At 44.2% G+C, this 27,452-nt stretch overlaps 3 protein-coding genes across 6 annotated transcripts in view; 1 reads left to right on the forward strand and 2 right to left on the reverse strand.

The window, feature by feature from the left end:
* The window catches only part of MGAT4B (alpha-1,3-mannosyl-glycoprotein 4-beta-N-acetylglucosaminyltransferase B), a 59,703-nt gene extending 58,534 nt beyond the window's left edge, over positions 1-1,169 (forward strand). For both annotated transcript variants that reach the window (XM_007474186.3, XM_056811730.1), the window contains exons 14-15: positions 159-271; positions 382-1,169. In XM_007474186.3, coding sequence (XP_007474248.2) covers positions 159-271; positions 382-405 — 137 coding nt within the window. In that variant the 3' untranslated portion in view covers positions 406-1,169. The remainder of the gene's footprint in view (positions 1-158; positions 272-381) is intronic.
* LTC4S (leukotriene C4 synthase) lies at positions 1,064-4,202 on the reverse strand. 3 transcript variants are annotated; one of them, XM_001381201.5, is made up of 5 exons: positions 3,467-4,202; positions 2,211-2,310; positions 1,781-1,851; positions 1,513-1,594; positions 1,064-1,428 (listed from the first exon to the last, which is right to left on the reverse strand). In XM_001381201.5, the coding sequence occupies exons 1-5, from the start codon at positions 3,657-3,659 to the stop codon at positions 1,296-1,298; spliced, it is 579 nt and encodes a 192-aa protein (XP_001381238.4). In that variant the 5' UTR covers positions 3,660-4,202; the 3' UTR covers positions 1,064-1,295. The 3 variants fall into 3 exon arrangements, with proteins under 3 accessions (XP_001381238.4, XP_016283478.2, XP_007474247.2); XM_016427992.2 differs by having other exon boundaries at positions 1,064-1,381; positions 3,467-4,079; XM_007474185.3 differs by having other exon boundaries at positions 1,064-1,381; positions 3,284-3,579.
* Positions 4,203-15,211: 11,009 nt separating this feature from the next.
* The window catches only part of MAML1 (mastermind like transcriptional coactivator 1), a 52,963-nt gene continuing 40,722 nt past the window's right edge, over positions 15,212-27,452 (reverse strand). The window contains exons 3-5 of the mRNA XM_007474187.3: positions 25,025-25,285; positions 23,099-23,195; positions 15,212-19,459 (exon numbers count right to left, since the gene is read on the reverse strand). Coding sequence (XP_007474249.1) covers positions 18,483-19,459; positions 23,099-23,195; positions 25,025-25,285 — 1,335 coding nt within the window. The 3' untranslated portion in view covers positions 15,212-18,482. The remainder of the gene's footprint in view (positions 19,460-23,098; positions 23,196-25,024; positions 25,286-27,452) is intronic.

Below are 27,452 nucleotides of genomic sequence, written 5' to 3' on the forward strand. Positions count from 1 at the left end.
ATAATAGCGGCACCTACCGACCTACCCAGGGCTGCTGAGGATCCGATAAGAGAATATCCGGCCTTTGCAAACCTCGCTCTATAAATGCCAGCTCTTCCGGGAGGGGCTAGACGGCCGTCTTCGGGGGTCTGGCTCTGAGGTGCCCCTCCACCCCGCAGGTTCTTTCTCCAAGGGTGTGGCTGAGGGGGAGGTGGACCCCGCCTTCGGGCCCCTGGAAGCCGTCCGCTTGTCCATCCAGACAGACTCCCCAGTGTGGGTCATCCTGAGTGAGGTAAGCAGCCCCTCCCCACCTTGTCCCGCCCAGCGCTGAAGCTTCTTTAGCCCCCTGGCACACGGCCCTCTGAGGGTCCTCCTCTGACCCTCACTCTGCTGTCCTTGCAGATTTTCCTGAAAAAGGCTGACTAAGCATTGGAGGGTGGAGGGAGCGGAACTTTGGGGCTGCCGAGCCCTTCCCGCCCCAGCGTCTTCCCCGCACCCCGTGGGGAGCCTGCACCCTCGCTCCAGACCTGGCAGGGTACAAGATCTGGAGGTGACAGGACCAAAGACAGCCCTGGGGGCAACGGGGAGAGCTGGGGAGGTCTCAGGAGGGCCTCCCTTTCTCCATGGCCTACGGTAAAGCGGAGCTGAGGCGCACATGGGGCTGGTGGGAGCGAGGGGTCCTGGAGGGAGGACGAGCCCTGTGACCCCGAGGCCATCCTTGGCCCTTGCTCAGCCCCACGTTACCCACTGCCCACCAGCCTGATGTGGGCAGGCCCCACAGGGGTCTCCAGCCTAGGGAGCTGGTGCTATCTCCTCGGGCTGGGCCTGGCTGGGCCATGGGACAGTTGGGGGCACCCACCCATCACCCCTTCCTCATGATGGGGCCAAGTAGCTGGGGATCAGGGTGCCGGGTTCCCCTGGCTGGGCTGTGGGGTCTCCCTTTGGGCCGATGGAGGGCAGGGATCCCAGGAGACGGGCCTTTCCGAAGGTGCTGCCCAGCCCTGGCCCCTGGCTGTGCGCTGGCGGAATCAGGGGGGCCTCTCTGGGCTTAGGCGGCCGTACACTGGAATGCATCATACTACTCTAATGTGCTGTGTTTTTTATTATTGGATACATTTGATTTTTTCACGTATGTCGATATATAATTATATAAAACGTGAATTGTAATAAAAGTTTAATTCTGTTTCAAACCTCGGGGGCATCTGCATCACATTCCCCTCTCCAAAGTGCCACTGTCAGCAGAGCCCCCGATCCCTGGCGGGGTGGGCACTCTTCATCTCTGCCCTCTGTGGGGTCCCACTTCACTTCCTGCCCCATCACAGCCAGCCTCTGAGCCTCCTCGGGATGAGGGTCTTCAAGGAGACCGGAAGAAAGTGGAAGGCCAGGCCAAGCGCAGACAGACCTACCAACAGCCAGAGGACACGAGCGCCAAAGTACAGGGGGGCCAGTCTGGAAGTGGAGGGGGTGCTGGTCAATCTCACCCTTCCAGCTCTGCCTCCTTCCCTGACCCCCCCACCCCACGCCCTTGCTCACCTCCCCTGGGCCGACCCAGCATAGCCATGGAAGTATCTGTAACGGGCACCCAGGTAGAGTAGGCCGCAGGCAGCTGCCACACCTTTTCCAGAGAAAGAAAAACTGGGGGACCCTGGAAAGCTGGGGGGGACAGGGTGCACACCCCCCATCGTCATGGCAATAAGGAATGCTTCCTGCCTGGGCTCCAGGAGCCCGAGGGGAGGGGAGGGGCTTGGTTCTCAGGTTCTACCCAGGCCCAAGGGGCTAGTAATCGCCCTGCTGAGGATACCTTGATGGAAGAAGATGCCAGCGACCCAGAGGACTGCCAGGAACAGGGGGAAGTATTCAGTGCAGTTTGCCCTGTAGTAGGGAAGGGAAGATGGGGATGGGGAAGAGAAGAGAGGCAAAGCCGGGCTCCCCTTTCAGCTCCCACCCTGGGTCTCTGGCGGGGAGGCGTTCAGGTGTAGGGGACAAGTCCATTTCACCCCTAGTTCTGCCCACCTATGCCCTTGATGGGCGTCCTTCTCTTGGGGCTATGACATGGGAGTGGGAGAAGGGGCAGCCTCCCCCATCCCAAGTACTGAGGAGCAGAGCAGGGCAGAGTGGGGTTCAGCACGTAGCCATGGGGGGAGCTCCGTGACACCCCTTCCCTTTGGCCCGGAGATCCCAGGGCAGGAGGAGCCTCTCTGAGGCTTCGGGCACACATCAGGGCTCCTTACTGAGCTCGGAAGACTCTCTCAAATTCTGGGGGACCACTGGTGGCTGGGGGCGACACCTTGAATTTCCTCCTTGCTGTGATCACCTGCCAGGAGAAGTAGGCTGAGGAGGAAAGGAAGAGAAGCGGTCAGTTTTCCTTACCTCCAGGACCTGACCGGCCTCTTGGTGACATGGTGGGGAGGGGAATTGGCTATACTGTTCCTTTTTTTTCCTTTACCATGGATGTCATTTAACTTGTCTCATCTGTAAAATGGGTTATAGTGCTTTTCTCTCTCAAGAAAAGCTTTCCAAGTGACAGAACTGTGAGCCATTCTTCCTGGATTCAGTCAGGAGCTCTCCTGGGGTGAGGTCACATCTCCCATCCCCTACCTCCAGGTGGTCAGGGAACGGTCTGGGACCTCCCTGAGGATCTCCAAGCACTCTCATCATGACACCCAGAAACACACACAGGTGGGCTCAGGAGACTCGACTTTGTTTTTCATTTGCTTTGCAAAATGTAGTCAAATCAAGCACTGGCTGGGGCACCTGGAGCTTGGCGCCTTTGCAGGGGTGTATCCACAATCTGGGGCTCTGGGGTTCCCGATGCCCCACAGGGTAACTGAACATTCAAAGCATCCTCCTTTCTGGGGTGACTGGCTTCTCCATTTCCCTCCCTGGCATCGGCATGGGGATAGAAGGCTGGACCGAGGCAGGAACACCAGCCTTCAAATTCTGCCTCTGGCTGGCTGTATGACCTAGTTCAAGTCACTTAATGTCTCATGGCAGAATTGCAGAACAGCCGCCCAGCCAAGTGGATGTTTTTCCCTAGAATTCTCTACCAGGGAAATCCTAGGTCTCTGGGCCAGCCAACCACCCTCCACCCCAAAGAGAAAGAGAAGGAACAAAAAATTAACACCAGGCCAAATACTGCAGGGGAGGTGGAGGGTGGAGGGGGGAAATCATCCTTCCTCTCCCCTCCCCCACCATGGCACCAGACCTTGGCGGCTCCCAATGGGGCTTCGTAGCCAAAAGGGGAACCGAATCAGACTAAAGTCCATAGGCCTGTCCAAACAGCTCAGCCGCTGCCCCCATTTACCTGGCTGCAGGCTCATCCCTAGCCCTTCCCCAAGATTTGCAGTGCCGGCCTTCTGGGGGGCTCTCTTTCCCCCGGGAGCTCAGAGGGCATCAGCAGCATCCTCCAGCTTAGCTCCCGCTCCAAGAGCCCCAGCTTGGGCTTTCCTGGCCGACGTTAGAGCAGGCGCTGGGGGCCGAGCCCTACCTTGGAGCAGGACCCCGAAGAGAGTGACCGTGGCCAGCAGGGCCACCTCCTCCTGGAGCCCGTCCATGTCGCCCCACGACTGCAGCAGCGAGGCGGGAGGGAGGCGGGCGCTCGGCGGTCCCTTGGGACTCGGGTTCTTAAAGGCTAGTAGGGCTCCACCCAGCTGCCTCTGCTCCCCACCCCCTGCATTCATTTCATCATGGAACTAAGCCTTAGTCTCTTCCGCCCCCTCCTCTCCCTGCCTCAGAGGAACCCCCGGCTTCCCTGCTGGGCAGCCCATCCCAGGGGAGAGTGCAGGGAGGCCGGATGCGGGACCGGCCGCAGCTGCGCCGCCTCCCACTCGCTTCTCAGGCTCTGGAACCGGGAAGCGCGCGCTCTTAAGGCCGGGGGTCGGGGGATGGAGCCCCCCGCCTGTCTCAGCTGGCCCCCGGCGCCTCCAAGCCCGCCTCCGCCGGGACACCGCTCTAGGCACTAGACACTCAGTCAAGAACCTTGGAGCTCCCCGCATTCTGCAAGGAGCCACCTGAGGGCAGGCGAGAAGCTGCCGAAGGCGGAGGTCCGAGGCCCCCCCGGAGAGAGAATCCTTCACTCTCCATCAGGCGCCGCTAAACCCCGATGTCCATCCCACCTCCCACCCTCCGCCCTGGAAAACTCGCCTCCGCCTAGGAGGCTTCCAGGATGAATAATCCAACTGGGGGTGGGGATGGGGGCTGTCAATTCATCCGTCCGCTTTTAAGAGACACCTGTTAAATGCCGGCACGGCGCTACCTGCCAGAGGAGGTGTTCAGAGGCCGGACGCCAAATGTGCTCAATAATTCCTTGTCTTTAAATGATGAACGAGGGGCAGCTGGGTGGCTCAGTGGATGGAGAGATGGGAGGTCCTGGGTTCAAATGTGGCCTCAGACACTTCCCAGCTGTGTGACCCTGGGCAAGTCACTTAACCCCCATTGCCTAGCCCTTACCACTCTTCTGCCTTGGAACTCATACTTAATATAGATCCTAAGACAAAAGGTAGGGTTGTAGTGATAGACTATAATACTATATATATTAGTGTATGTAGTACATACTATATGGTAATATGTTACTATAGTAATATATAGTTTATCTCTCTATATACAATATAGTATATGTTACTATTTGTACTAACAGGATGATTCTAAAGGATTCACGGCTCAGTCCGTGCTCCACCTCCAGAGAAAAAACTGTTACATGATTTTTCACTTCAGTCGATTTGGGTTTGTGTTTTGGGGTTTTGGTTTTATGGAATTGTTCGTTGACAAGAATGAATATGGAGATAAAAAAATTAAATGTTTTCTAAAAGGCAGGGTTAAAGAAAGATAAACTTTATTTTATTTAATTGATTATTTAAGAAAATGTTTCCTTGGTTACATGATTCATGTTCTTTCCCTCCCCCTCCCCCATAGCCAACATGTGGTTCCCCTGGAATAAACTTAGTTTTAAACAACCTTGCCCCACCAGGACAGCCCTCCATGATTATTTTTGGTTTACCCACAAATCCTCTTAACACTCTCCCACCATCTATTTCTCAGCAGCCGTGCCCAAACTTCATTTCATCCCTTTGTCCTGGGCTAAGCGATGAGATCTAGTATCTGGCTGTCTTCTCAGGCTCGGGCCGCCTTCTTCCCCTCCTCTCGCCCCCCCCCCCCAGGAGGGGGAGTCACAACGCACCTTGCCCCCCATGGCTTTTGTGGGTGTTTGGTCCTGTCTGACTCTTCATGACCCCATTTGGGCTTTTCTTGGCAAAGATCCTGGAGTGGTTTGCCATTTCCTTCTCCAGCTCCTTTGACAGGTGAGGAAACTGAGGCAAACAGGGTTGAGTGACTGGCCCACAGTTACACAGCGAGTAATTGTTGACCATCTCCATAAAGTCGGGAGGAAAGGGAAAAAGGAGACAATTTGGATCTTATCACTTCAGAAAACCTGTGGAGAATGGTTGTTAAATGTAATTGGCAAAATAAAATCTTTTAAAAAAAGAAAGAAAGGAAAAGTCTGAGGAGGAGCGAAATGGAGAACCTAAAGAGAAAAAAGAAAATCCTTGAAAGAAGAGAGGCTAGATTTGAATTCACAAAGGAGTCTGGACTCCAAGCATAGTGCTCTAACCAGCATGCCACCCAGCTGCCTCCTTGCTACCTTCAGACAGTCCCTTTCCTACCCTTCCTCAGCAGCCGAAGTATATAAAATGAATTTTTTTCTACCCACTCCATACCATGTTGGCTGTTATGCACTGGCTCCCTTCTCCCATCTTTTTCCCAGGGGTTTGATTCCTGACTCACAGTCTTTCTTTCCTCCCCACAGTCCAGAAGACTTCAGCATTCCATGGATGCTACTCCTCGATCTTCTGATTGCTAGTGTCCTTCCAGACAAATGCATGCTAGACCTCACCATTATCCACGAGGGTCCCATTTCTTTCATCAAAAATTCTGATATTCCTCCATTTAACAACAACTTCCATCATGCCTCTTCTCCCTCCACCTTACTCTCCCTAAACCTATTTCCTCAATCATTTCTCAGGCCACCATCCCTGCTCTGCCTCGTCTTCCCTCCTTGCCAATTCAGTTGTTTTTTTTTTTTGAAATTTTTATTTAATTACATGATTTAGATTATTTTTTCCATGGTTACATGATTCATGTTCTTTCTGTTCCCTACCCCTACCCCCCTCCTGTAGCTGACTCGCAATTCCACTGGATTTTACTTGTGTCATTGATCAAGACCTATTTCCATATTATTAATATTTGCATCAGGGTGAATGTTTAGAGTCTACATTCCCAGTCATATCCCCATCAAACCATGTGATCGATCATATGCTTTTCTTCTGTGTTTCTGCTCCCACAGTTCTTCCTCTGGATGTGGATAGTGCTCTTTCTCATTAAGTCCCTCAGAATTGTCCTGGATCATTGCATTGCTGCTAGTAGAGAAGTCCATTACGTTTGATTGTGCCACAGTGTATCAGTCTCTGTGTACAATGTTTTCCTGGTTCTGCTCCTCTCGCGCTGCATCACTTCCTGGAGGTTGTTCCAGTCTCCATGGAACTCCTCCACTTTATTATTCCTTTGAGCACAATAGTATTCCATCACCAACATATACCACAATTTGTTCAGCCATTCCCAAATTGAAGGGTATCCCCTCGTTTTCCAATTTTTGGCCACCACAAAGAGCGCAGCTATGAATATTCTTGTACATGTATTTTTCCTTATTATCTCTTTGGGGGTACAAACTCAGCAGTGCTATGGCTGGATCAAAGGGCAGACAGTCTTTTTCCTTATCTCTTTGGGGTACAAACCCAGCAGTGCTATGGCTGGATCAAAGGGCAGACAGTCTTTTTCCTTATCTCTTTGGGGTACAAACCCAGCAGTGCTATGGCTGGATCAAAGGGTAGATATTCTTTTGTCACCCTTTGGGCATAGTTCCAAATTGCCCTCCAGAATGGTTGGATCAGTTCACAACTCCACCAGCAATGAATTAATGTCCCTACTTTGCCACATCCCCTCCAGCATTCACTGCTTTCCTTTGCTCTCATGTTAGTCAATCTGCTAGGTGTGAGGTGATACCTCAGAGTTGTTTTGATTTGCATCTCTCTGATTATAAGAGATGTAGAGCACTTTTTCATGTGCTTATTAATAGTTTTGATTTCTTCGACTGAAAATTGCCTGTTCATGTCCTTTGCCCATTTATCAATTGGAGAATGGCTTGATTTTTTGTACAATTGATTTAGCTCCTTATAAATTTGAGGCGAATTCAATTTTGAATCAATCTCTGATGCTCCATCCCTCAGAAACCCTCAGCCTTGAATGCCTCCCACTCTCTGACCCTTCTGCTTCTGACTCATGGACTGCTGAACAGAGCTGGAAGGAGTCCCAGGCCTAGGCCAACCGAATACATTACACACTCATGCTATCCAACTTCAGTTGGGCCCTCCTTGAAGCAAAGTCCTCCTTTTATTTTTCCCTAATTGATTTCCTATTTTATCCCCTACAGAAGTTACTTTTTTTTTAATTACACATAAAACAATTTTTTTACAATGTTGTTTTTTTTAAACCCTAACCCCAATACTGTATATTGGTTCCAAGGCAGAAGAGTAGTAAGGGCTAAGCAATGGGGGTTAAGTGACTTGCCCAGGGCACATGGCTAGGCAGTGTTTGAGATCAGCTTTGAACCCAGGACTTGCTGTCTCTAGGCCTGGCTCTCAATCCATTGACCTAGCCAGCTGCCCCCTTAAAATGGTTTTCTGAAATTTTGTGAATCAATTTCTCTCCCACCCCCATCTCCCCAAACAAAAAAAGCCCACACACAAACCCACATTATTTAATTTATGTTCTTCATTAGTGAATGGTCTTTTAACCTTCCCATTATCCCCAAAGGGGTAAATGGTCTAGCAGAGGTTATACCAGTGCTTTCATGCAATGCATATTTCTGTATTGCTAATGCTGTGACAGAAGACACATATCACACATACAATAAAAACTTGTGAAGGAAAGGATAGCATTGTTTTGTTTTTTTTACAAAGTTCTCTATTTTTTTTGAAAATTTTATTTAGTCAATTTAGAACATTATTCCTTGGTTACAAGAATCATATTATTTCCCTCCCTCCCCTCCCCCTATCCTTTCCCCATATGCACATGCACAATTCCACTGAGTACTACATGTGTCCTTGATCAGAACCTATTTCATGTTGTTGGTGTTTGCACTAGGATGTTCATTTAGAGTCGACATCCCCAATCATATCCCCATCGACCCATGTGATCAAGCAAATTTTTTTTGACTTTTTCTTAATTCATCATGGTCATCATTTCTTAGGGCTCAATAATACTCCTTTATAACCATATAGTATAACTCATTCAGCCATTGCACAATTGATGGACATCCTTCCAGTTTCCAATTCTTTGCCACTACAAAGAGAGCCACTAAAAGTATTTTTTATGCAAGTAGTTCCTTTTCCTTAATCTCTGATCTCTTTGGGATATAGACCCAGCAATAGTATTGCTGGATCCAAAGGTATACAGTTTTATAGCCATTTGATTGTGGTTCCAGATTAATCTCCAGAATGACTATAATCATTTCACAGTTCCACCAACAGTGTATTAGTATTCTAATTTTCCCACATCCCCTCCAACACTTATAATTTTTCTTTTTGGTCATATTAGTCAATCTCAATGGGCAAGATAGTATCTTTGGTTGTTTTAATTTGCATTTCTCTAGTCAATAATAATTTAGAGCATTTTTTCATATGACCCTATAGAAGTTACTTTCAAACCTTCTCTACTCTCCATAAGTCATCTTCCAAGCTACCTCCTCTCTCTTTCTGTCTCTGCCTCTGTGTTTGTCTCTCTGTGTTTGTCTTTGTCTCTGTCTGTCTTTCCTTTTGTCTCCTTTTTGCCCATCTACCTCTCTCTTCCCTGAGAACTATTCCTCTTATGTTACTAAGAAATAAGAAGTAATTTGACTTAAGCAGCTTTTTCTCTCCTTTTCATCTTGAAATTCCTTGACATCACCCTTTCCTCTGCCCTCCTTTCTTCCAGTTTCTGGCCCTTCACTTTCCAAGGCCAACCTCTGAACATATGTTCTTCCTTTTAACTCCCTCTACTTCTCTTTTTTAAAAATATTTTTTATTCTGAACTTAACAACCACCAAATAAAATTGTCGTTTCCATACGCCTAATAAACAGAAAAAGAAAATTCCACGTGGAGCCACAGCTCTCTATCATGCATAGCTTTCTTTTCTTTCTAAGTGCATAAAAAATTCAACCTGTGGCTTTCAAAGCTGTCCTTCCTATCTGTGCTTCTTTCTGATCTTCCATCTATTCTCTACCCTATATTAAAAAAAAAAAAGGCCCTTCATGGTCCTTTTTTTCTTTTCTTTCTTTTCTTATTTTTTTTATGATCGATCTATCCCTAATCCTCCTTTCCCTCCCACCAGCCTCCCACTGGAAAGAGATAAAAGAGATATGCCAAGTCAAGCAAAGCATTCCCACATTATTTTCAAAAGTGGGTAGCCTGTTTCATCATGAGTCCCATTTGTTGGCTATGGCATTGATTAGCTTAAGTTTTTCAAAATTGATTTTCTTTTTTATAACCGGAGACTCAGGCCCATTTGCCTAAGGCTCTTCTTATGATGAAGATTGGTTACTTGATGTTCTGGCAGGATAAATGAGAGCATGGGAGAGGAGATAACTTAGATTTCTGGTTTCTAGTTGGGAGAAGAAAGACACTTGGTTCTAGATTTTTCTTCAGATAATTTCATGGAAGAATGAGAAGAAGTCAACATATAAAGGAGCTAAGTGTCTGGGGAATTTTTTCCTGGTTGAGATCTAAGACTTTCCCTCTTGTTTAAATTGAGATATTGTATTTCCCGGTGGGAAAGCTCATTCTCACTATATATTTTCTAGTATATTCTGATCTATATAACTTCTCAGACTTCTTGTTAATGGCTTACATAAATGGGTTTATTTGCTATTTTCTATGTGGGGTCTGGCATTTGGTGGCTAGATTGGGGCACTCCTCATTGAGGAATAATGAAGAAGAGTGAAGTTTGACCCTAAAAATAATTTCCTTACACTAACAACATTTAGGGAGGTAAATAAATGTAATTCTAGTCTGGTACCTCCTCTCTGAAGAGAACCAGAGTGGCCAGAGTTGTGCCCCCAGTCTCCTACTCCCTTCAGTACAGGAATCAAAGCCTCCCTCGGAGAGGAGTGGGAGGGGAGGACTCTCAAGTCCACTTCATGCCCCACTTTAGGTTGCGTGGAAATAGACCCCTATAGAAACTTATAACCTACATGAGCAACACAGGCACACACAAACCCTACTCTTGTTGTATAATCTACCTGGTTCTGCTCACTTCACTCTGCATCAGTCATACAGGTTTTCCCACTTTCTCTGAAACTATCCATTTCATAATTTCTTGTGAAAAAATAATATTCTATTACATTCACATAACAATTTGTTTAGCCACTTCTCCAATAGATAGTTTATAGTTCTTTGCCACTACAAAGAGTTACTATAATTTTTTTGTACATACAAGCCCCTCTCTTCTTTCTTTGATCTTTTTTGAGGTATAGACCTAATCAGATCAGAGGTGACTTTCTGGGCATGCTTCCAAATCGCTTTCCAGGATATCTACCAGAAAGCTCTACTGACAGTAAATTCATGTACCTGAAACCCTTCCAAAAATTGTTCATTTTATTTTTTTTTCATCTTCATCAGGCGAGTGGTTATTTAAAAAAAGCAACAACCTCACAGAGTTCCTTTAATGTGACTTTCTCTAATTATTGGTGATTTCAAGTGCCTTTTCATGTTTCTGGATAACCTGGATTCTTTCCTTTGAAAATTACCTGTTAATATCCTTTTATCTATTAGGAAATGGCTTTTCTTCATATAACTTTGAAACACTTTCTTATATGTCTTAGAACTGTTTTTGAGATTTAAATGACAGAAATTTTCTGCAAACATTTTTCCCCATTTACCTGGTTCCCTTCTAATTGTAACTGCATTTTTCTGTTTTTATACAAAAACTTAATTGTATGTAATCAACATTATCCCCTCTATCCCTTGTTTGGTCGTGACTTTTTCCTCTATTTATAGTTCCAAAAGATAAGTTCTTCCTTACTCTTCTAATTTGTTTATGTATAATTTATATATTCATTTGGAGTTTATTTTCATATATTATATAAGATCTTGGCCTATAACCAATTTCTTCCTATCTCTAGGCCAGGCTCTTTCTTAGTCTGCTGAAGTGTTAACTCTTGACTCGATAGATCATCACATTAATTAAAAAAAGTGGTGGTTTTGTTTCTTCTTTGCCTGTTTATTTATTTCAATTTCTTTTTATTTACATATGATATTGGCACTTGGCTTTTGAGTTTTTTTTTTTTTAATTTTATTTTAGGGAAAAATCCCTTTGGTCCTATATCTTCTAGTGTTTTAACAGAAAAGGGTATTGGATTTTAGCAAAAGTTTTTCTAATGGCAATAATAGAATCATTAAAAAATTTTTTTGTTATTGGAATTCTGTTGTTTATATTCTTTCTTCTTTTGAATCAACCATGTATTCCTGATATAAATCCAACCTGTTCATAGTGGATAAGCTTCTAACTATTCTGTTGAAACTTATTTGATATTTATCTCCTCTTTCTAAGAAATTCGATCAGTTTTCATTTCTGATATCCTAGTTTTTTTCTGGTCATGATTTTCAAGGAGTACAATAATTTTTTTTTAAACCCAATAACTTTCTGTCTAAGGCAGAAGAATGATAAGGACTAGGCAACTGGGGAAAAGTAACTTGCCCAAGGTCACATAACCAGGAAATGTCTGAAGCCAGATTTTGAACAGAGGACCTCTCATCCTGGGGCCTGATGCTCTAGCCATTGAACCACTTAGCCGCCCCTTCCCCATCTCTCCCCAGTACAATGCTTCTTAATTATCCCTCCTCAACCCATCATAATTAAGGTCTAGATTTAGCAAACATTCGCAAAATATGCTAAGAACAATACAAATGGCTCTTTTGGTTATGTTGTAATCTAGAACAAGAACAAGGAAGGGAAAGGCCAGCTGCTTGGGGGCAAGTTTAAACCAGTGACAAGAGAAAGCAGAACTAATCATCTTGTTTTTCTTATTTTCTCTGAAGAGATACCGATAGCCACTATCTAGTGGCTCTCCTTCCTTCCTCAATGAATTCAGCTTGCCAGGTCTTTCTTTTGTCTCTAGCCATCTCCCTCACACCATCATATTTCTACCCAGGTATATATTTTTTAAAGTTTATTAGAAAGGGTAGACAATTATTCCTCTAAGTAACCTGACCATGTGGTGCCTAGCCTGCAAGCCCCCTCCTCCTTCCCTTCACGGCCTGCTCCCTTCGTGCCTCTCTTCTCTGTTCCCTTCTACCCAAGAAGCCCCAAACCTTGACTTTTATTGATGTGCAGCACGTACACAGATGCAAAGCCTGATGTTGACGAGGAGGGGGAGGGGATGAACTTCCTGGACACACATCCAATGCCCTAACTTTTCAGTCCTCCAGCTGAAGCATTTCCCATGACCTACTCCCTCACCCCATGTCAGCTACACACGGAGATGGAGATGCCTTTGATCTTGCCTTCTTCACCCAGGTGGTGCTCCATTTCCACGTTCATGAACTTTGGAATTCCTCCATCAGCTCGTCATTCCACCTTTCCCTCTGTCTGACATCCCGCAATCCCATTCTTCATCTTCGCTATGACCTCCAGTCCCTCCAGCCTGCACTAGCTCCTCTCTCCATCCTTTCCAGTGATGACTCTGGTGAAGTGGTTCAGCTCTATACTGTTCTCCTCTCTCCATCCCTTGGCCTTTACCACGTCTCTGATCTTGGCTTTGCTTTATTCTTCCTCTCCCCTGCCTTCCCTGCAAGAAATGAATTTATGCCACATAATCTTCGCTGCAGCAAGGCAATCTTTTTCTACCTGCTCAATCAATTGCAGACCTTTTCATCCTGGCCTCCAACGTCCCTTGGTTCCCCCTCCAACCATCTCTCTTTTCTTTACATCATCTTTCTCCTCTGCCTGAAACACATGCCATCCTCACCTCCATCTCTTTATTACCTTCATGTTCAAGTCTGTCCTTATATCATCATTTAACCACCCAGCTCTAATTTCTTTACAGATTTCCACTTTTGAGTCTGCCAATTTCCCTCTTCCTGTTGGGATACCACCATACTCCAAGTTATCCTTGACTCTGGTTGCCCACCCTCTCCTCACCCATCTCTGATCTGGTGCCAAGCTCTGTGAATTAATTCATGTCTCTAGAGGCAGAATAATTTTTGTCCCAGGGTCCAGAAGAAAAATGGAGATGGCTAAGGAATTCTTGGAGGAATTATGGACAGGAGCAATGAGCAAAAATGGGATCTGGAAATAGTTGCTCCAGTTTTCAAAAAAGAGAATTTGGAAAACAACTCAAAATTCTGAACACTGGAAAAGTTCGTGACCTCAGTGGTCTTTCATGGCCTCTTTGTGCATATGATGGAAGAAATGTGGGTGGGATAACTCCAATTAAGTGGATTCATAACTGCTTGGAACACCTGACCCAAAGAATGACAATTAATGGATAATTGCCGACCTGGAGGGAGTGATGGAATGTCTCGGGGATCTCTTCCCAGTCTTGTTCCTTTCCCATTTTATTTAGTAACTATTTCAAGAGAAGGCAGATAACAGGAAGCTAGAAGGGACAGTTTACTAGTACTTTGGCTATCTAAACCGTGATGTCAAAAGATTCTGACAAGCTGGATTGCTAACCCTTCTATAATAAGCTCTAAAGGAGTAAGGATTCTGGCTGATATTTCTATTGCATATAGTGGGGGTTTTCTGAACTCTCTCAGGTTAGTTCCTACAGAGATTATCCTGTTTTGTAGATGAGGAACCAGGCTCAGGTGGATTAAGTAATCATGGCTAGTGAGCACCAGAGGCAGGATTCAAATCCAAGTCTGGTTGGACCCAGGCCCTGCGATCCTTGCACTTGATCACGGCCTAAATTCCGGCCCTTGGGTGGGGAAGCAAGGTAAGAATATATGATGGGGAGGCGGGGTGCAGGCCTAGCACATAAAGGCTATGTGGGAGGCCTAGTGAGCAGCTAGTTTAACACGGCAGTAGTGTGATGAGACTACCCAAAGGTGACCTTGGGAGCATCAAGGGCAGAAGAGCATCCTGAACGGCAGAGCACACAAATGGGTCCAGGGAAAACCACGCCTGGAGAAATGTGTGCAGTGCTGAGTGCATTTAGGAGGGGCTCTGTGATGGGGGGAGGGGGAGGCTGCTTCACCGCACCCTTTCCTTAAGGATTAAACTGAGAGAACTGGGACCGCTGCATTTAGAGGAGACAGAGCCCAGTGTTGTCGTTTGGTCATGTCCAACTTTGTGACCCCACGGACCACTGTGCACCAACACTATCCATGGGGTCTTCTTGACAAAGATAGCAGAGTGGTTTGTCATTTCCTTTTCCAGTGGATTAAAGCAAGAAGAGATTGAGTGACTTGCCCAGGGTCACACAGCTAGGAAGAGTCCACCAAGCTGCCCCGATAACTCATTCTTCAATGGTTTTATTAGATTTTCCTGGCATCAAGCCTTTGCCTCTCTGCCTTCCCCCAATGCTCCTGGATTTTCCCTTTGAGTCAAATAGAACAAGTCTAATCCTACTTTCACAGGACTGCTCTTCAAATTCTAGAGTAGTCTCTCCCAACTCGCCATGAGTCTTTCCTTCAATTTAAAATGATTCTCTCTATTCAGGGACAAATAAAGCTTGTGTTCCTTTCTGTAAGATTAACCTCACTCAAGAACTTACCACGAGGGGGTCATATTAAACATCATTCAGCAAGCATTCTGCAAATATAAAACCCTTTGTAGACTCACTCCTAGGCACCCTAAGTTTGACCTGCAACCTTACAGCAGAAGAGGCCCTGAAGCATATTGAAAGAACCTGGGGGCAACTGGGTGGCTCTGTGGAATACCAGGCCTGGAGATAAGGGGTCCTGGGTTCAAAGCTGGTCTCGGATACTTCCTAGCTACGACCCTAGCCAAGTCACTTGACCCCCATTGCCTAGCCCTCTTCTGCCTGGGAACCAAGGCACAGTATTGATTCTAAGACCGAAGGTGAGGGTTTTAAAAAGAACCAAACTGCACAGATTTAGTCACAGTAGGCCGGACATCATGAGGCATGCCACTATGAACTCGAGGCATATGGGTGCATATTCAGGCAAAAAGCACAGTGCGTTTTCATACTAGTAAAATACTTTATTATTTCATATAATGATAAAACAGGAAAGTGAAGGTTCTCTTTTTGGTGTGTGCCAGAGTTAAGTGAAGTGGGAGAATCAGGGGATTAATAGGATCTTTATACAAAAACAGGGCATAAAAGGTTAGCATCAATTTTGACTGTTCATTTACAGGCATAAAACTTCCCATACTCCCTGCCTCCCCCCAACACATATATAAAGAATTATACAGTTTTAAAATCTATAAAAAGTAAAAAATATACAGTCAAAAGATCTAACTCTTATTCCATCTTCAATATAAAACTGTAAACATTTATTTACACAAAGGAAATGTGTATAACAAAAGTCTAAGCACCGTTTTATTTGAGTCTTGATTTGTGGCAGGTAAGGATGTTACTTCTCCTTACCTGCTCCTGATGAGAGTTCATAAATAAAGCCATGGGCAGTTCCCTGGGGGGCCCCAGGAGTTGCATCTTATTGCTATGAGGCTGCAGCAAACAAGAAGCCTGACTGCATATCTAAAGAGCCACATGTCTAAGAACCGAGGCAACGGACGAGCTAGCCGGACAGCAGCGCTGCCCCTCCCCCAAACGGAGGCCCTTCCGCCAAAGGAGAGAGGGCACGAGCTGTGCGGCTCCAGCCAATGCCCGAGACAGCCACAGACACGGACTGCTCTATTTTTGGTAGTAAAGGGGCCAAAGCAGCTAACCTAGCCTTTCAGTTTATGAAAATAACAAACTGGGGGTGGGGTGGGGAGAGCCGCTTGGCTCTTCTGGCTTATTTGGCATTCAAGAGCCAAATTTAATTTCTGAAGAATTCAGGGGACTGAAAAGCAGGGAGGGAGGGTCTGGATCTTCCAGCTCCTCCCCCATGTAGGGCATTTCAAAGGGAAGATGGGGAATCTCCCCTCTGGAGGGTCATGGCTATTGCGGAATTTTTGAGGTCCCAAGCATCCCTAACAAGACAAAGGCACTGGTGGTGTAACCGTTTCCACCACATTTCCATGCTACGACAGTCTTTCCTTCTAAAGCCTGTCCTGGAAAATGACAGTGATTTTTCTATGGGAAAGTTTTCCTTTGAATGCCATGACCTTCAACCACATCTGTTGGAGTTAACAGAAACAATAATGCTGCCGGAGCCCAGAGAAACAAAGATTAGGCTTAAACTCGGGATGACCTTCGGAAATGCCACATTCTCTGACTCTCCATTTAATCCCCAACGCGCCACTGCTGTTTTCTAAACCAATGAAAGGGGCCACACGGAGCAGCTGGGAAGGCCTGCTGTTAATACCTGGATGTGGTGGTAGGGAGGCATCCACCTTCATTAGACATTTCCATTAATTTGCCCCATCAGGCAACAACCAAAAATCTGTTGAACAGGACTTGAAGTCACTGCAATCTACCCAATGCATGTTTGTGGGACTTAAAAAGAAAAATTCATATGCATATATAGAAAGGGTTAAAGAAAATATTAGTGTTAATAAAAAGCAGGTTGGTTTTTTTAAAGTGCAAGTTGTCTGATAAAAGGAACTGTAGATACAGCAATAAAATACAAATGTCTGATAACGTCTGTATTCCTTCCATGTATATGGCTCCCAAACTAGCCTTTCTTTGTATTCTCCTCTGGTCCCAGGCCATTTGGGGGCGGGGAGGCACCCTTCCTCCTGGTCCTTAGAGCTGTGCATTTGGGCCAGGGCACTTCCAAGAGTTTGGAATTCCAATGTGAATATTTACCCAAAAGATCATCCACTTTTAGGGGTGAAAGTTTGTAGCTCTTGGGAAATTAAAAAATGATTAAATGTTTAATTAAACATTTTTTTCAAGGGGATTAAAGGAGGGAGGTTCTGATAATACACAAGAACTTAGAAATCCCCCCCCCCCCATCCTATCACTGTTTCTTTTACCCTGAATGAACCAAACCCTCACAGATCACTTTGGTGATTTCCACTAAGCTCATGCTACTCCTTAGGCAGCATTTGTTGCAAAAGAAATTGAAATTTTCTTGGGGACAGGTAGATCCTCAGTCACTCCAGCCAAGAAGTGTTTTAAGGGAGACTTTTAATGACAAGAGAAGAGCAAAACACAAACCAAAAATCTATTTCCATTGCATAAGCAGCTGTTATTTTGACTTCCCTCAGCTTTTATGATACTAGGTAAAGAGTTTTCTGCCTTGATCTTCTTGGGCCCCAAAGCTTCCTTTCTGGGCTCTGTCACAAGAATTCTACCTAACCCCATAGAATCCATCACCTAAAGCAAAGGAGCTCCCTTTCGGGAGGGGGTTGGGAATAGACAGGGATGGGGCAAGCCTTAAAAAACAACAGTAACAACAAAAGACAAGCAAAAACAAAACAAAACAAAAAACCTTTTTTCTCTCTCAAAAGAAAGTCTCTCTTTAAACAAGTGAGAGAAGGGCTCAGTGTCCTTCAAGAGTGGTTATTGGCAACAACATCTAACTATGGAAGGTGGTGGCCACAAGGAAGTCCAACAGCAACCTATCAGGAGTTTGACATTAGTTCTTCCTTTTCATCTCAACAATGAGCAGAAACCTCCCACCATCAGGTGTGTAAATGTACCAGTCTTAGCCAGAAATGAGGAGAAATGAGGTGGATTTGGAGATGTTGTGGATCAAGGGAAAATACATGCACCTCTCTTACATGTACCCCATTCCCCTTGCTTCTAAAAATGGAAATAAAAGGTCTGCCATAAACTATAGGATGACAAGTCTCCAGATTTGCTATTATCACAATTGACCTAACCTAGCATTTGACAAAATGTATTTTTATCATCTTTATGAAACAAATTGCATAAAGTCTGGCTACAAAACCGTTTAAAAAAAACAAAAAAACAAAGCATCTAAAAATATGGAAAATGGAAGGGGAAACTGGGTTTCATCAACAAAATGGCACTGATTTCCCCCCCACCTCCAGTCCAATACTACATTTTTGGTCTTTTCAATATAAATGTACATTTTAAAAAGCTGTTTTTCTCCCCATCATGTGACAGCACTAACAGAAGAAGCCCACTTCGACGGGCCCCACCTGTCTGAATGTGCAACTTCTTCCCACATGCAGTGTCCCTATGACATGCAGACCTCAGCTGCCATCAGAACAGGGTGTTCAAGCTCAACGGGAAGCAACAGAGGTCCATTTCCTGGCCGTTTCCAAGACACTTTCAAAGCTCCTCAATGCCACAGGCTTTTGGTCCGATAGTTCTTGATGTTAAGAACCAAAATGTAAGTTGTAGCAAAAACAGGATACCCTGAACTCCACGTTAATGTGTTCCTAACAATTCATCCAAATCATTTATCCACTCTTCTGAAGTCCTATTTTTCAGCAAAGAATCTATCAGATCTGTGTCACCAGTAAGATTCTGTAATCCACTGTTGCCTGGTGGAGCACTGTAGGTAAAAGGTAGCTCCTGGTTTGCTGTCCTCACCTGGTAGCTCTGCCCACAGTGCAGACTGGCTCGGTTTGCCAGCTGCTGGCTTGGGTTTTGGTTGAATGCAGTCAGGTCTGGGACAGCTGGGTTCATCCCAGGCAGGACTTGCTGAGAGGGCACCTGTTGCTGGGCAGATGCACTCGTCCTCTGCTGTGTGCTCATGGATGTCATCATCTGCCCGGACACGGCAGAGCTGATGGATGTCATTGGTCGGCTGGCACTGAGGTTCACCTGAGGCCCTCCTTGGGGAAACTGCTGGCTAGTCATCTTCAGATGGGGCTGCTGCATGTGGAAAGTGGAGGTGGCTGGGAAAGGGCTCCCACTGCTGTTCCCCTGTGGCTGACTGTTCATGCTGGGCACACCTTGGTGCTGCCAAGAGGGATTTGGGGCTCCCACAGCTGTTGGCACTCTGGGCAATGAGGGCTTAGATAAAGTGGGATTCAGGGTCCCTTTACTGTGCTGTGGAGGAAGCCCAGGATTTCCCAGGGGGTTCTGACCATAGCTAGCAGGAACTGCACTGCTCTGGCCCACGCTGGGCTGCCGGGGCATGTGGGCGTGCCCATTAGAGGCCTGAGGCGTGTGCTGGGGGACCATCTGAGTCATGCCAGGTGCCACACTGTAGAGGCTTCCTCTCTGAAGGCTCTGTGTACCAGTATACTGCGCCACACTGCGATCCTGCTGGCTTGGATTTGAAGGAATGGAGGAAACTGAACCATGTCCAGGTCCAATCTGAATCTGAGGAAACATTCGGGGGCTACCAGAGTTGGAGGGACCCAAGCTATTCACTCCAGCCATGGCAGCTGATGATGCTGAAAGACAAAATTGACAATTTTCTTCATAAATTCCTTAAATCACAATTGTTTATTTATTTATTTATTTTCTGTCTTAGAATCAATACTTTGTGTTGATTCTAAGAGAGAACAGTGATAAGGACTGGCAATGGGGGTTAAGCAACTTGCTCAGTCACACAGCTGGGAAGTGTCTGAGGCCACATTTGAACCCAGGACCTCCCGTCTCCAAGCCTGGCTATCTTCCACTAAGCTATCTAGCTGCCCCATATCAAGTTTGTTGAGTGTCCAATATATGGTTTCTGTCCTTTGAGAGCTTACTCTTTATTTAAATGAAGAAAGAAGATAAAACAATGCCAGGCAGCTTGTAAATGCCCAATAACTTGTGCAGAGGTCAAGGGCTCCTTGGCACTTAAGGCAGGAAGAGATTACAGGTAACCCTTCCACAACATGACTTTACCTATTGTAGTTTTGATGTATCTCAGGTTGGCCTAAGAAATTAAATGGGAGTTTTGCAGAACCCATAGATGACGTGAAGGCCAGCAGACACAGAAAAAGTTTAGAACTCAGAAATGCATACAATAACCTATGACCAAAACCCAAAATTTTATAAAGTACTATAAACACCCAAAAAAGAAAAATAAGAAGTTTGGACTTCTTCACTGCTACAAAGGGAGGAGCCAAAATTTTTAAAGAGGATTTTCCAGATTATGCTCCTAATTCTCTCAATGTGGAAGGGAGATCTGTAAACTCTTTGCAGGGGATGGTCAGGAGGACTTCCTAGAGAACAAAAAGGCCAAATCCAGAGAAAGCATTCCAGATGATGGAAATACTTCCATTGTTATTTGGGGACTAATTTTGCAAATAGCTTGTGTCTCTTTATCTTCTCTCCAACATCTGACTCCAAGAGAGGCCAAATTTCCAAAATTTCCTACTATCTCTGTTGCTTCTGGACTTCTCTGGACCTGTCCATCATGCCTTTCTTCTCCAAGAAACTCATCACTAGGAAAGTTCATTCTCCTGTTAAGACTGAATCTGCCTGATACTCATACCCCATCATACCGTCTGCCTCTCTGAGATGAGGCCCGGACAAGGTACTGTGGGGACCCTCTTTAAGGAGGGGGCTCAGCACAATCTTTTCCTCATTTCTCAGCAGCCACACTGTGGTGGTTCTGGACTTTTTTGAACTTCTGCACCATAAATCCAGTTATTAGTGTATAACTGTAAAAGCAAAGCAATTTCCTCAGGCCCAGGACGCTGTATTCTGGTTACCAGAAAGGTAAAATACTTTAGCAGGAAATTATTTTGCTTTGAGAACATGAGTTCTTAGGTAGGTGGTCAAGGGCTCACAGAAAGGGCCCTGTGTGTGTGTGTGTGTGTGTGTGTGTAGGATTATTATATCTCTCCATGTTTAATTTCAGTAGCCTCTTCAAATTACATTGAAAGTCCCCAACCGATAAATGGGCAAGAGACATGAATAGGCATTTTCAGATAAAGAAATCAAAACTTTTAATAAGCACATGAAAAGTGCTCTAAATCTCTTATAATCAGAGAAATGCAAATCAAAACAACTCTGAGGTATCACCTCACACCTAGCAGATTGGCTAACATGACAGCTATGGAAAGTAATGAATGCTGGAGGGGATGTGGCAAAGTGGGGACATTAATTCATTGCTGGTGGAGTTGTGAATTGATCCAGCCATTCTGGAGGGCAATTTGGAACTATGCCCAAAGGGCGATAAAAGAGTGTCTGCCCTTTGATCCAGCCATAGCACTGCTGGGTCTGTACCCCAAAGAGATAATAAGGAAAAAGACTTGTACAAGAATATTCATAGCTGAGCTCTTTGTGGTGGCCAAAAATTGGAAAACGAGGGGATGCCCTTCAATTGGGGAATGGCTGAACAAATTGTGATATATGTTGGTAATGGAATATTATTGTGCTCAATAATAAAGTAGAGGAATTCCATGGGGACTGGAACAACCTCCAGGAAGTGATGCAGAGCGAAAGGAGCAGAACCAGGAGAACATTGTACAGAGACTGATACGCTGTGGTACAATCGAATGTAATGGACTTCTCCATTAGTGTCAATGCAATGTCCCTGAACAACTTGGAGGAATCTACAAGGAAGAACACTATCCACATTCAGAGGAAACACTGTGGGAGTAAAAACACCAAAGAAAAACAACTGCTTGAATACATGGGTCGAAGGGATATGGTTGGGGATGTAGACTCTAAATGATCACCCTGGTGCAAATATTAATAATATGGAAATAGGTCTTGATCAATGACACATGTAAAATCCAATGGAATTGAGTGTTAGATACAGAAAGGGGGTGAAGGGAGGGAAGGAAGATGAGTTTTGTAATCATGGAAAAATATTCTAAATCATCTAATTAAATAAAATTTTAAAAATAATTTGAAAGCAAAAATTTCTGGAATTATAAACTTTTTATAGGCAATATTGTTAATGATTAGAAAGGGGTAGCTAGAAGAGGTCCTGGGTTCAAATCTGATCAAGACACTTCCTAGCTATGAGACCTTGATCAAATCATTTAATCCCCCAAAGCCTAGCCCTTACTGCTCTTCTGACCTGGAATGGATACTCAGTATTGATTCTAAATAGGAAGTAAGGGCTTTAAAAAAGAAATTCAATAATAATTAACATTTACTAAGCAATTACAAGGCACTAGAGTTACAAAGACACAGCACAGGCTCATCCCTCAAGGAGATTATAATAAAATAAAGACAAATACTGTAATACCTAAGATAGGGAAAGTGAAGCAAATGGAAAGGAGAAGGCAAGAAAAGTAGAATAGTATGAGACAAGGGGCCATGATGTTCATGGGGGATGTTTATCAGGGAAGGATCTCCTGAGGTGGGATATGAACAGAACATTAAAGGAAGGGTCTTTAGAAGACAGAAAATGAGGGAATGGAGACAATGGAGAGGTCTTTCCAGACACATGAAAAGGCAAGTATATGGGAGAGAGAATGGGATGAGAATGGAGGATGCTGGGAAGGTGGTGTTATTTAGTCTACTGAGTGAGAAGGAATAGTAAAAAAGAAGTTTAGAAACAGGCTAGAGGCAGATCATGAATAGTCCTGAAAGTCACTTTATCAAGTCAGTAGTGGGGAGCTACTGAAAATTTTGACATACAGACATGAAATGATTAGAGGGGCATTCTAGGAAATTCATAAAAGGTCTCAAAGGAGGGAAAAGTGTTGGCTCTGGCAGCAGAGATCATAAGGTTATGTCTAGAGCCAGAAGGAGCCTTGGAGATCATCTAGCCCAATTCTCTCATTTTATAGATGAGGAATCTGAGACCAGAGATTCAGTGACTTGCCCAGGGTCACATGAGTAGTTAAGTATCAATGGTGAGATTTGAATCTAGGAACTCTGACTCCAGAGTTAATGCTTTACCACAGTACCATGAAATAACCTTGAATCTGGGTTCAAATTCCACATCTGATATGACTTTGGCCAAGTCACTTAACATTCATGTGCCTCAATTTCCTCATCTGTAAATAAACAAATAGCCTCTTGAAGTTTTTCTCAGCTCTAGGTCTATGATCTTAAAAAGAAATAACATATCCAGAGAATTCTAGCATCTAGCACCCCCCTCCCAACTTGTTTTTGTTAATAATATTAAGTCTCTTCACCTGTAAACTGCTGGTAAGTGGTCTGGTTTTGCTCTTGGTACTGAGGCGGAGGCCTGGTTAAGTGTCTTTGAAATTGCTGTTCCTGACGCTGCTTCTCCTAGATAAGAAAAAGTCAATAGTAAGCAGAATTAGGCAGGGAAAAAACAAAGCAAAAAATGGAATATCCTCATGGTTCTTCTGGACTAGAAGCTGTGGGGTTACTTTGGTGATATAACAAAGATCTATTTCTTTCACTTTTATTTAGGCCTTAGGTAGTAGCTTCTTTTTAAAAATAGAAGGGAAGTCATATTTTGGGGAGCAGTAAGACACAGGCCAGGCAGACAGAACTTTAAAAGTAAAACTAGCAGTGGATAACAGTTAAAACCTTGGAAAAGCCATATTTAGAATTGATGTGGTAAGTATGGGTTGCTAAACACTGCTAAAGGACCATGTGCTACCACTATTTAATCAAGTCCACAGAAGACCTAATGCTTCTGGGCTAAAACATAAACTCCTCTGTTCAAGTTCTTTATAATTGGATCCTAATCTAACTTTTTTGCCTTGCCAGACGTTATAGATCATCCAGAACTTTCTGAATCAACCAAACTGGCCTTCTCTCTGCTCCTCAAACCTAACACTCTTGTCTTTATGCCTTTGCAAGACTTTCTCCTACTTGGGATTCCCTTTCTCATGACTTCCATTTTATAGGTTCCCTTTCTTCCCTGAAGACCCAGCTCAACTACTATCTTCTCTCTACATAAAACCTTTCCTGATCCTTTCTATATGCTAGTGCAAACTACCTTAGGATTGAATTATTTTGCGCATATTTGTATTTGGGGGCGGGATCTGCGTGTGGATAGGTAATTGTGGTCCTACCTCCCCCCAGGACTGTTTCACTTTTTGTATTCTTCCCACCCCCCCCCCACTACAATGCTAATAAATGCCCACCCCTACCCCCAAAACCTATTTTAAAACCCTGACCATACACCTTAGAATCAACACTGTGTATTGGTTCCAAGGCAGGAGAGCAGTAAGGCTAGGCAATAGGGCTTAAGTGACTTGCCTAAGGTCACACAGTTAGGAAGTGTTCAAGGCCAAATTTGAACCCAGGACCTCCCCTCTCTAGGACTGGCTCTCAAATCACTGTGCCACTCAGCTGCCCCCTCATAAATGCTTTTTGATTGAATGACTGAGTAATTAGAAAAGTTGTGTGACTCTGGGCAAGTCACTTAACCTCCATTGCCTAGCCCTTACCACTCTTCTGCCTTAGAACCAATACCCAGTATTAATTCCAAGATGGAAGATGAGGGTTAAAAAAAAAAAAAAAGCCGAATCCTTGCATGCCAGCTATGGGAAGGGAGGGAAAGAATATGATTCTTGTAACCAAGGAATAATGTTCTAAATTTACTAATTAAATTAAATTTTCTTAAAAAAAAAAGAAAGAAAGAAAAGCTGGATTCTCCTAAAACACTGACACTTAGCTCCACTTAAAATATCTTAGTGATATATTAAGGAGCCTTGAAAAATGTTCACATACACAGCATGAGTACAGCGGATAACCACAAGGATCATCAAGTAGGGGGGAATGAGAGAAATGGGGCACCCCAACTGTCGGATTCAAGTAGCCAACTTTTACTTCAATCAGTGTCTGGGTCTTGGCCTATAGAAAAATCCACTCATAGTTGTAAAGCACAAGGTGGTTGGTTGTGTGTAGTATGACACAAGCCACCACTTCCATAAAGAGTCCATGCAATGGGCCTAGAAGGTAAGGGCCAACGAAGATTCAGTCAAGAAAGTGACCAATTTGACAATGGAAGCTTTAAATCTAAAATACGATGATCTCAGACATAAAGATCTGCCTGCCTGGTCAACCACACATACACAGAATGATAAATATTGGAAGTGGATCTGGGGCCCCTGAGTTACAGCACGGTCCCTCCTATTTACCTGCTCAGCCAGAAGTTGCTGCTGTCTCTGCCCTATCAGGAAATGCTGTTGTTGTTGCTGCAACTGTTTCTGTTGCTGTTCTCTCTGCTTCTGCTGGTCTAGCAGCAGCTGGTGTTGCTTCAGAGCTGCTGCTTGTTGTTGGGTGTTGAGATAAGCGGCAGTGCCATGGCTACTTGCCATAGATACAACTGGTGGCTGGGTGCCAACACTTGATGCTGGCACAGACACTGGGACCCGAGGAACGTTCGAAGGGTTCTGGTCCTGCCAAACAGATGTCATTTACATGTTAGTCAGGGACACGGCAGAATCCAGAAAATCCGATCAGAATAGATGACTTTCAATCAAACACAAGCACCCTTGGGACTGTGAAGGAAGACCTGGTCCCCAAGGTACAGAATGACTGATTTTAGAAGACATTTTATTAAAACAAAACTAAGCACTTGAGTGTACATGTGACCACTTCCATGCATCAGGTACTACAGAGCAAGTTTCCAATAGGCTGACCATAAAAAAGTCAATAAAAGTGCAATTTTAATAGTGGATTTGCATTTAAGATGATTTAATCATTATTTGATGGGAATTTTCTGTGACATGTTGGACCTCAAATCAAATGAATGCTGAAGGTGACCAGAAAAACTCTAGCTTTTAAGCTACTGTTTAAAGGAGAAAGTTTTGAAGGAACACTGGCTTTTCATCTTGGTTTTTATCAGTGCAACTTTAATATTAAAAATGCGATACAAAACTTTTAAAGTAACTCCAAATCTATGGGTGAATTTGAAGTAAGCTCTGCCAGGTTTAGACTTAGATCATTAGGCTGAGATTAGGCTTTTAGAAAAATAAGCTAGGAAACATATCTGTGATGTGGAGAGAATAATTTACTTTCCTAACAATCCTGAGAGCAGGACACAAGTTAATGGATTTGTTAAAAAACAAAACAAAACAAAACAAAATCCTTGGATCAAGAGGAACTAAGTTCCACAAAGAACTAGAACAAACTTTAAAAAGCCTTCATTCAAAAGATATTTATTAAGTGCCTACCGTGTCAAGAACATGGTAGAGATAAAGTTTAGATAGGATACAGTCTCTACATTCATAGAGTTTGCAAATTAGTGAAAATGTGACCTGAGAGATGCAAAGCAAAGTGGTAGGTGAGGTCTGATGAGGTAGTTTGACTTTTAAAATGTCCATTTAACTGTCCAGAGAGAAGGGGGAAGGAAAGAACATTTGCATAGTGCCTACTATGTGCTAGGTAGTGTACTAAACGTTTTCTATAAACATTATCTCATTTAATCCTCAATCCTCACAATAATGCTGCCAGGTAGGTGCTGTTGTTATTCTCATTTTATAGTTAAGGGAACTGAGGCAAATGGAAGTTAAGTAACTTGCCCAGAGTCAAACAACTAGTAAGTATCTCGGGCTGGATTTGAAGTCAGGTCTTTCTGACTCCAGGTCCAGGACTCTCTCCATTTGTGCTACCAGTTGCCTTGATTGTTCAACAGTGTTGGCTACTAATTCTATTCTCAGACAGAATACTCCATGAAGAGTATCTATGCATTGAATAATATTACATACATCCTTTGTTTCTTAGAATCTTATACTTAGGCTGCGGCACACTGGAAAAAGAGAATTAAAAAAATTTTAAACAGTGAATAGAAAGATTAAAAAGTACACAAGTCAAGTAAAAACAAATGTGAACACTCTGTTAGGCTTGCTTCTTTCTTTCCTAGTCTGTCAGATCATATAAACTAGGTAGGGCAGGCTGAGTGATGGTACCAATACATTTCACAATGAGCCAGAAGAAAGGCTCTTTAAGTAGTGAATACCTGAAAATGCTTGTGTTTTCCAAAAATAAAAATGAAAAACAAAATCCGAAACAGGGATTGTGTGTCTAGAGATCAGAAATGCTAGGATAAACTGAAGTAATTAAGAAGACAAAATTGAGCATTTACCAATCTGATTTTTATCTACCAAGAGCCACAATTACTGACATTGAAACCAAAGAATATGAGAAATACCAATGATATGATCCAACAGTTTGTATTTTTGAAATGGGTATGGCCAATTTGTGCAAGTTTAATTGTACTTTTTTTTTTAAACCCATACCTTCCATCTTAGAATCAATACTATGTATTAGTTCCAAGGCAAAAGCGTGGTAAGGGCTAGGCAATGGGGGTTAAGTGACTTGCCCAGGGTCATACAGCTGGGAAGTGTCTGAGGTCAGATTTGAACCCAGGACCTCCCATCTCTAGGCCTGGCTTTCAATCCACTGAGCTACCCTGCTGCCCCCTAATTGTACTTTAAATACACTGGGAAGCTTGCTACTTAAAGGAATCATATTTTTAAAAGTTAGGAATCATTTCCTAATTTATCTGTTTTACAAGTTGGGATTTTCATAAATTGGATCTTCTTCAACTCAGACAAGCCATCA

This window comes from Monodelphis domestica, chromosome 1 (assembly GCF_027887165.1).
Source record: "Monodelphis domestica isolate mMonDom1 chromosome 1, mMonDom1.pri, whole genome shotgun sequence".
NCBI classification, from domain to species: Eukaryota; Metazoa; Chordata; class Mammalia; order Didelphimorphia; family Didelphidae; genus Monodelphis; species Monodelphis domestica.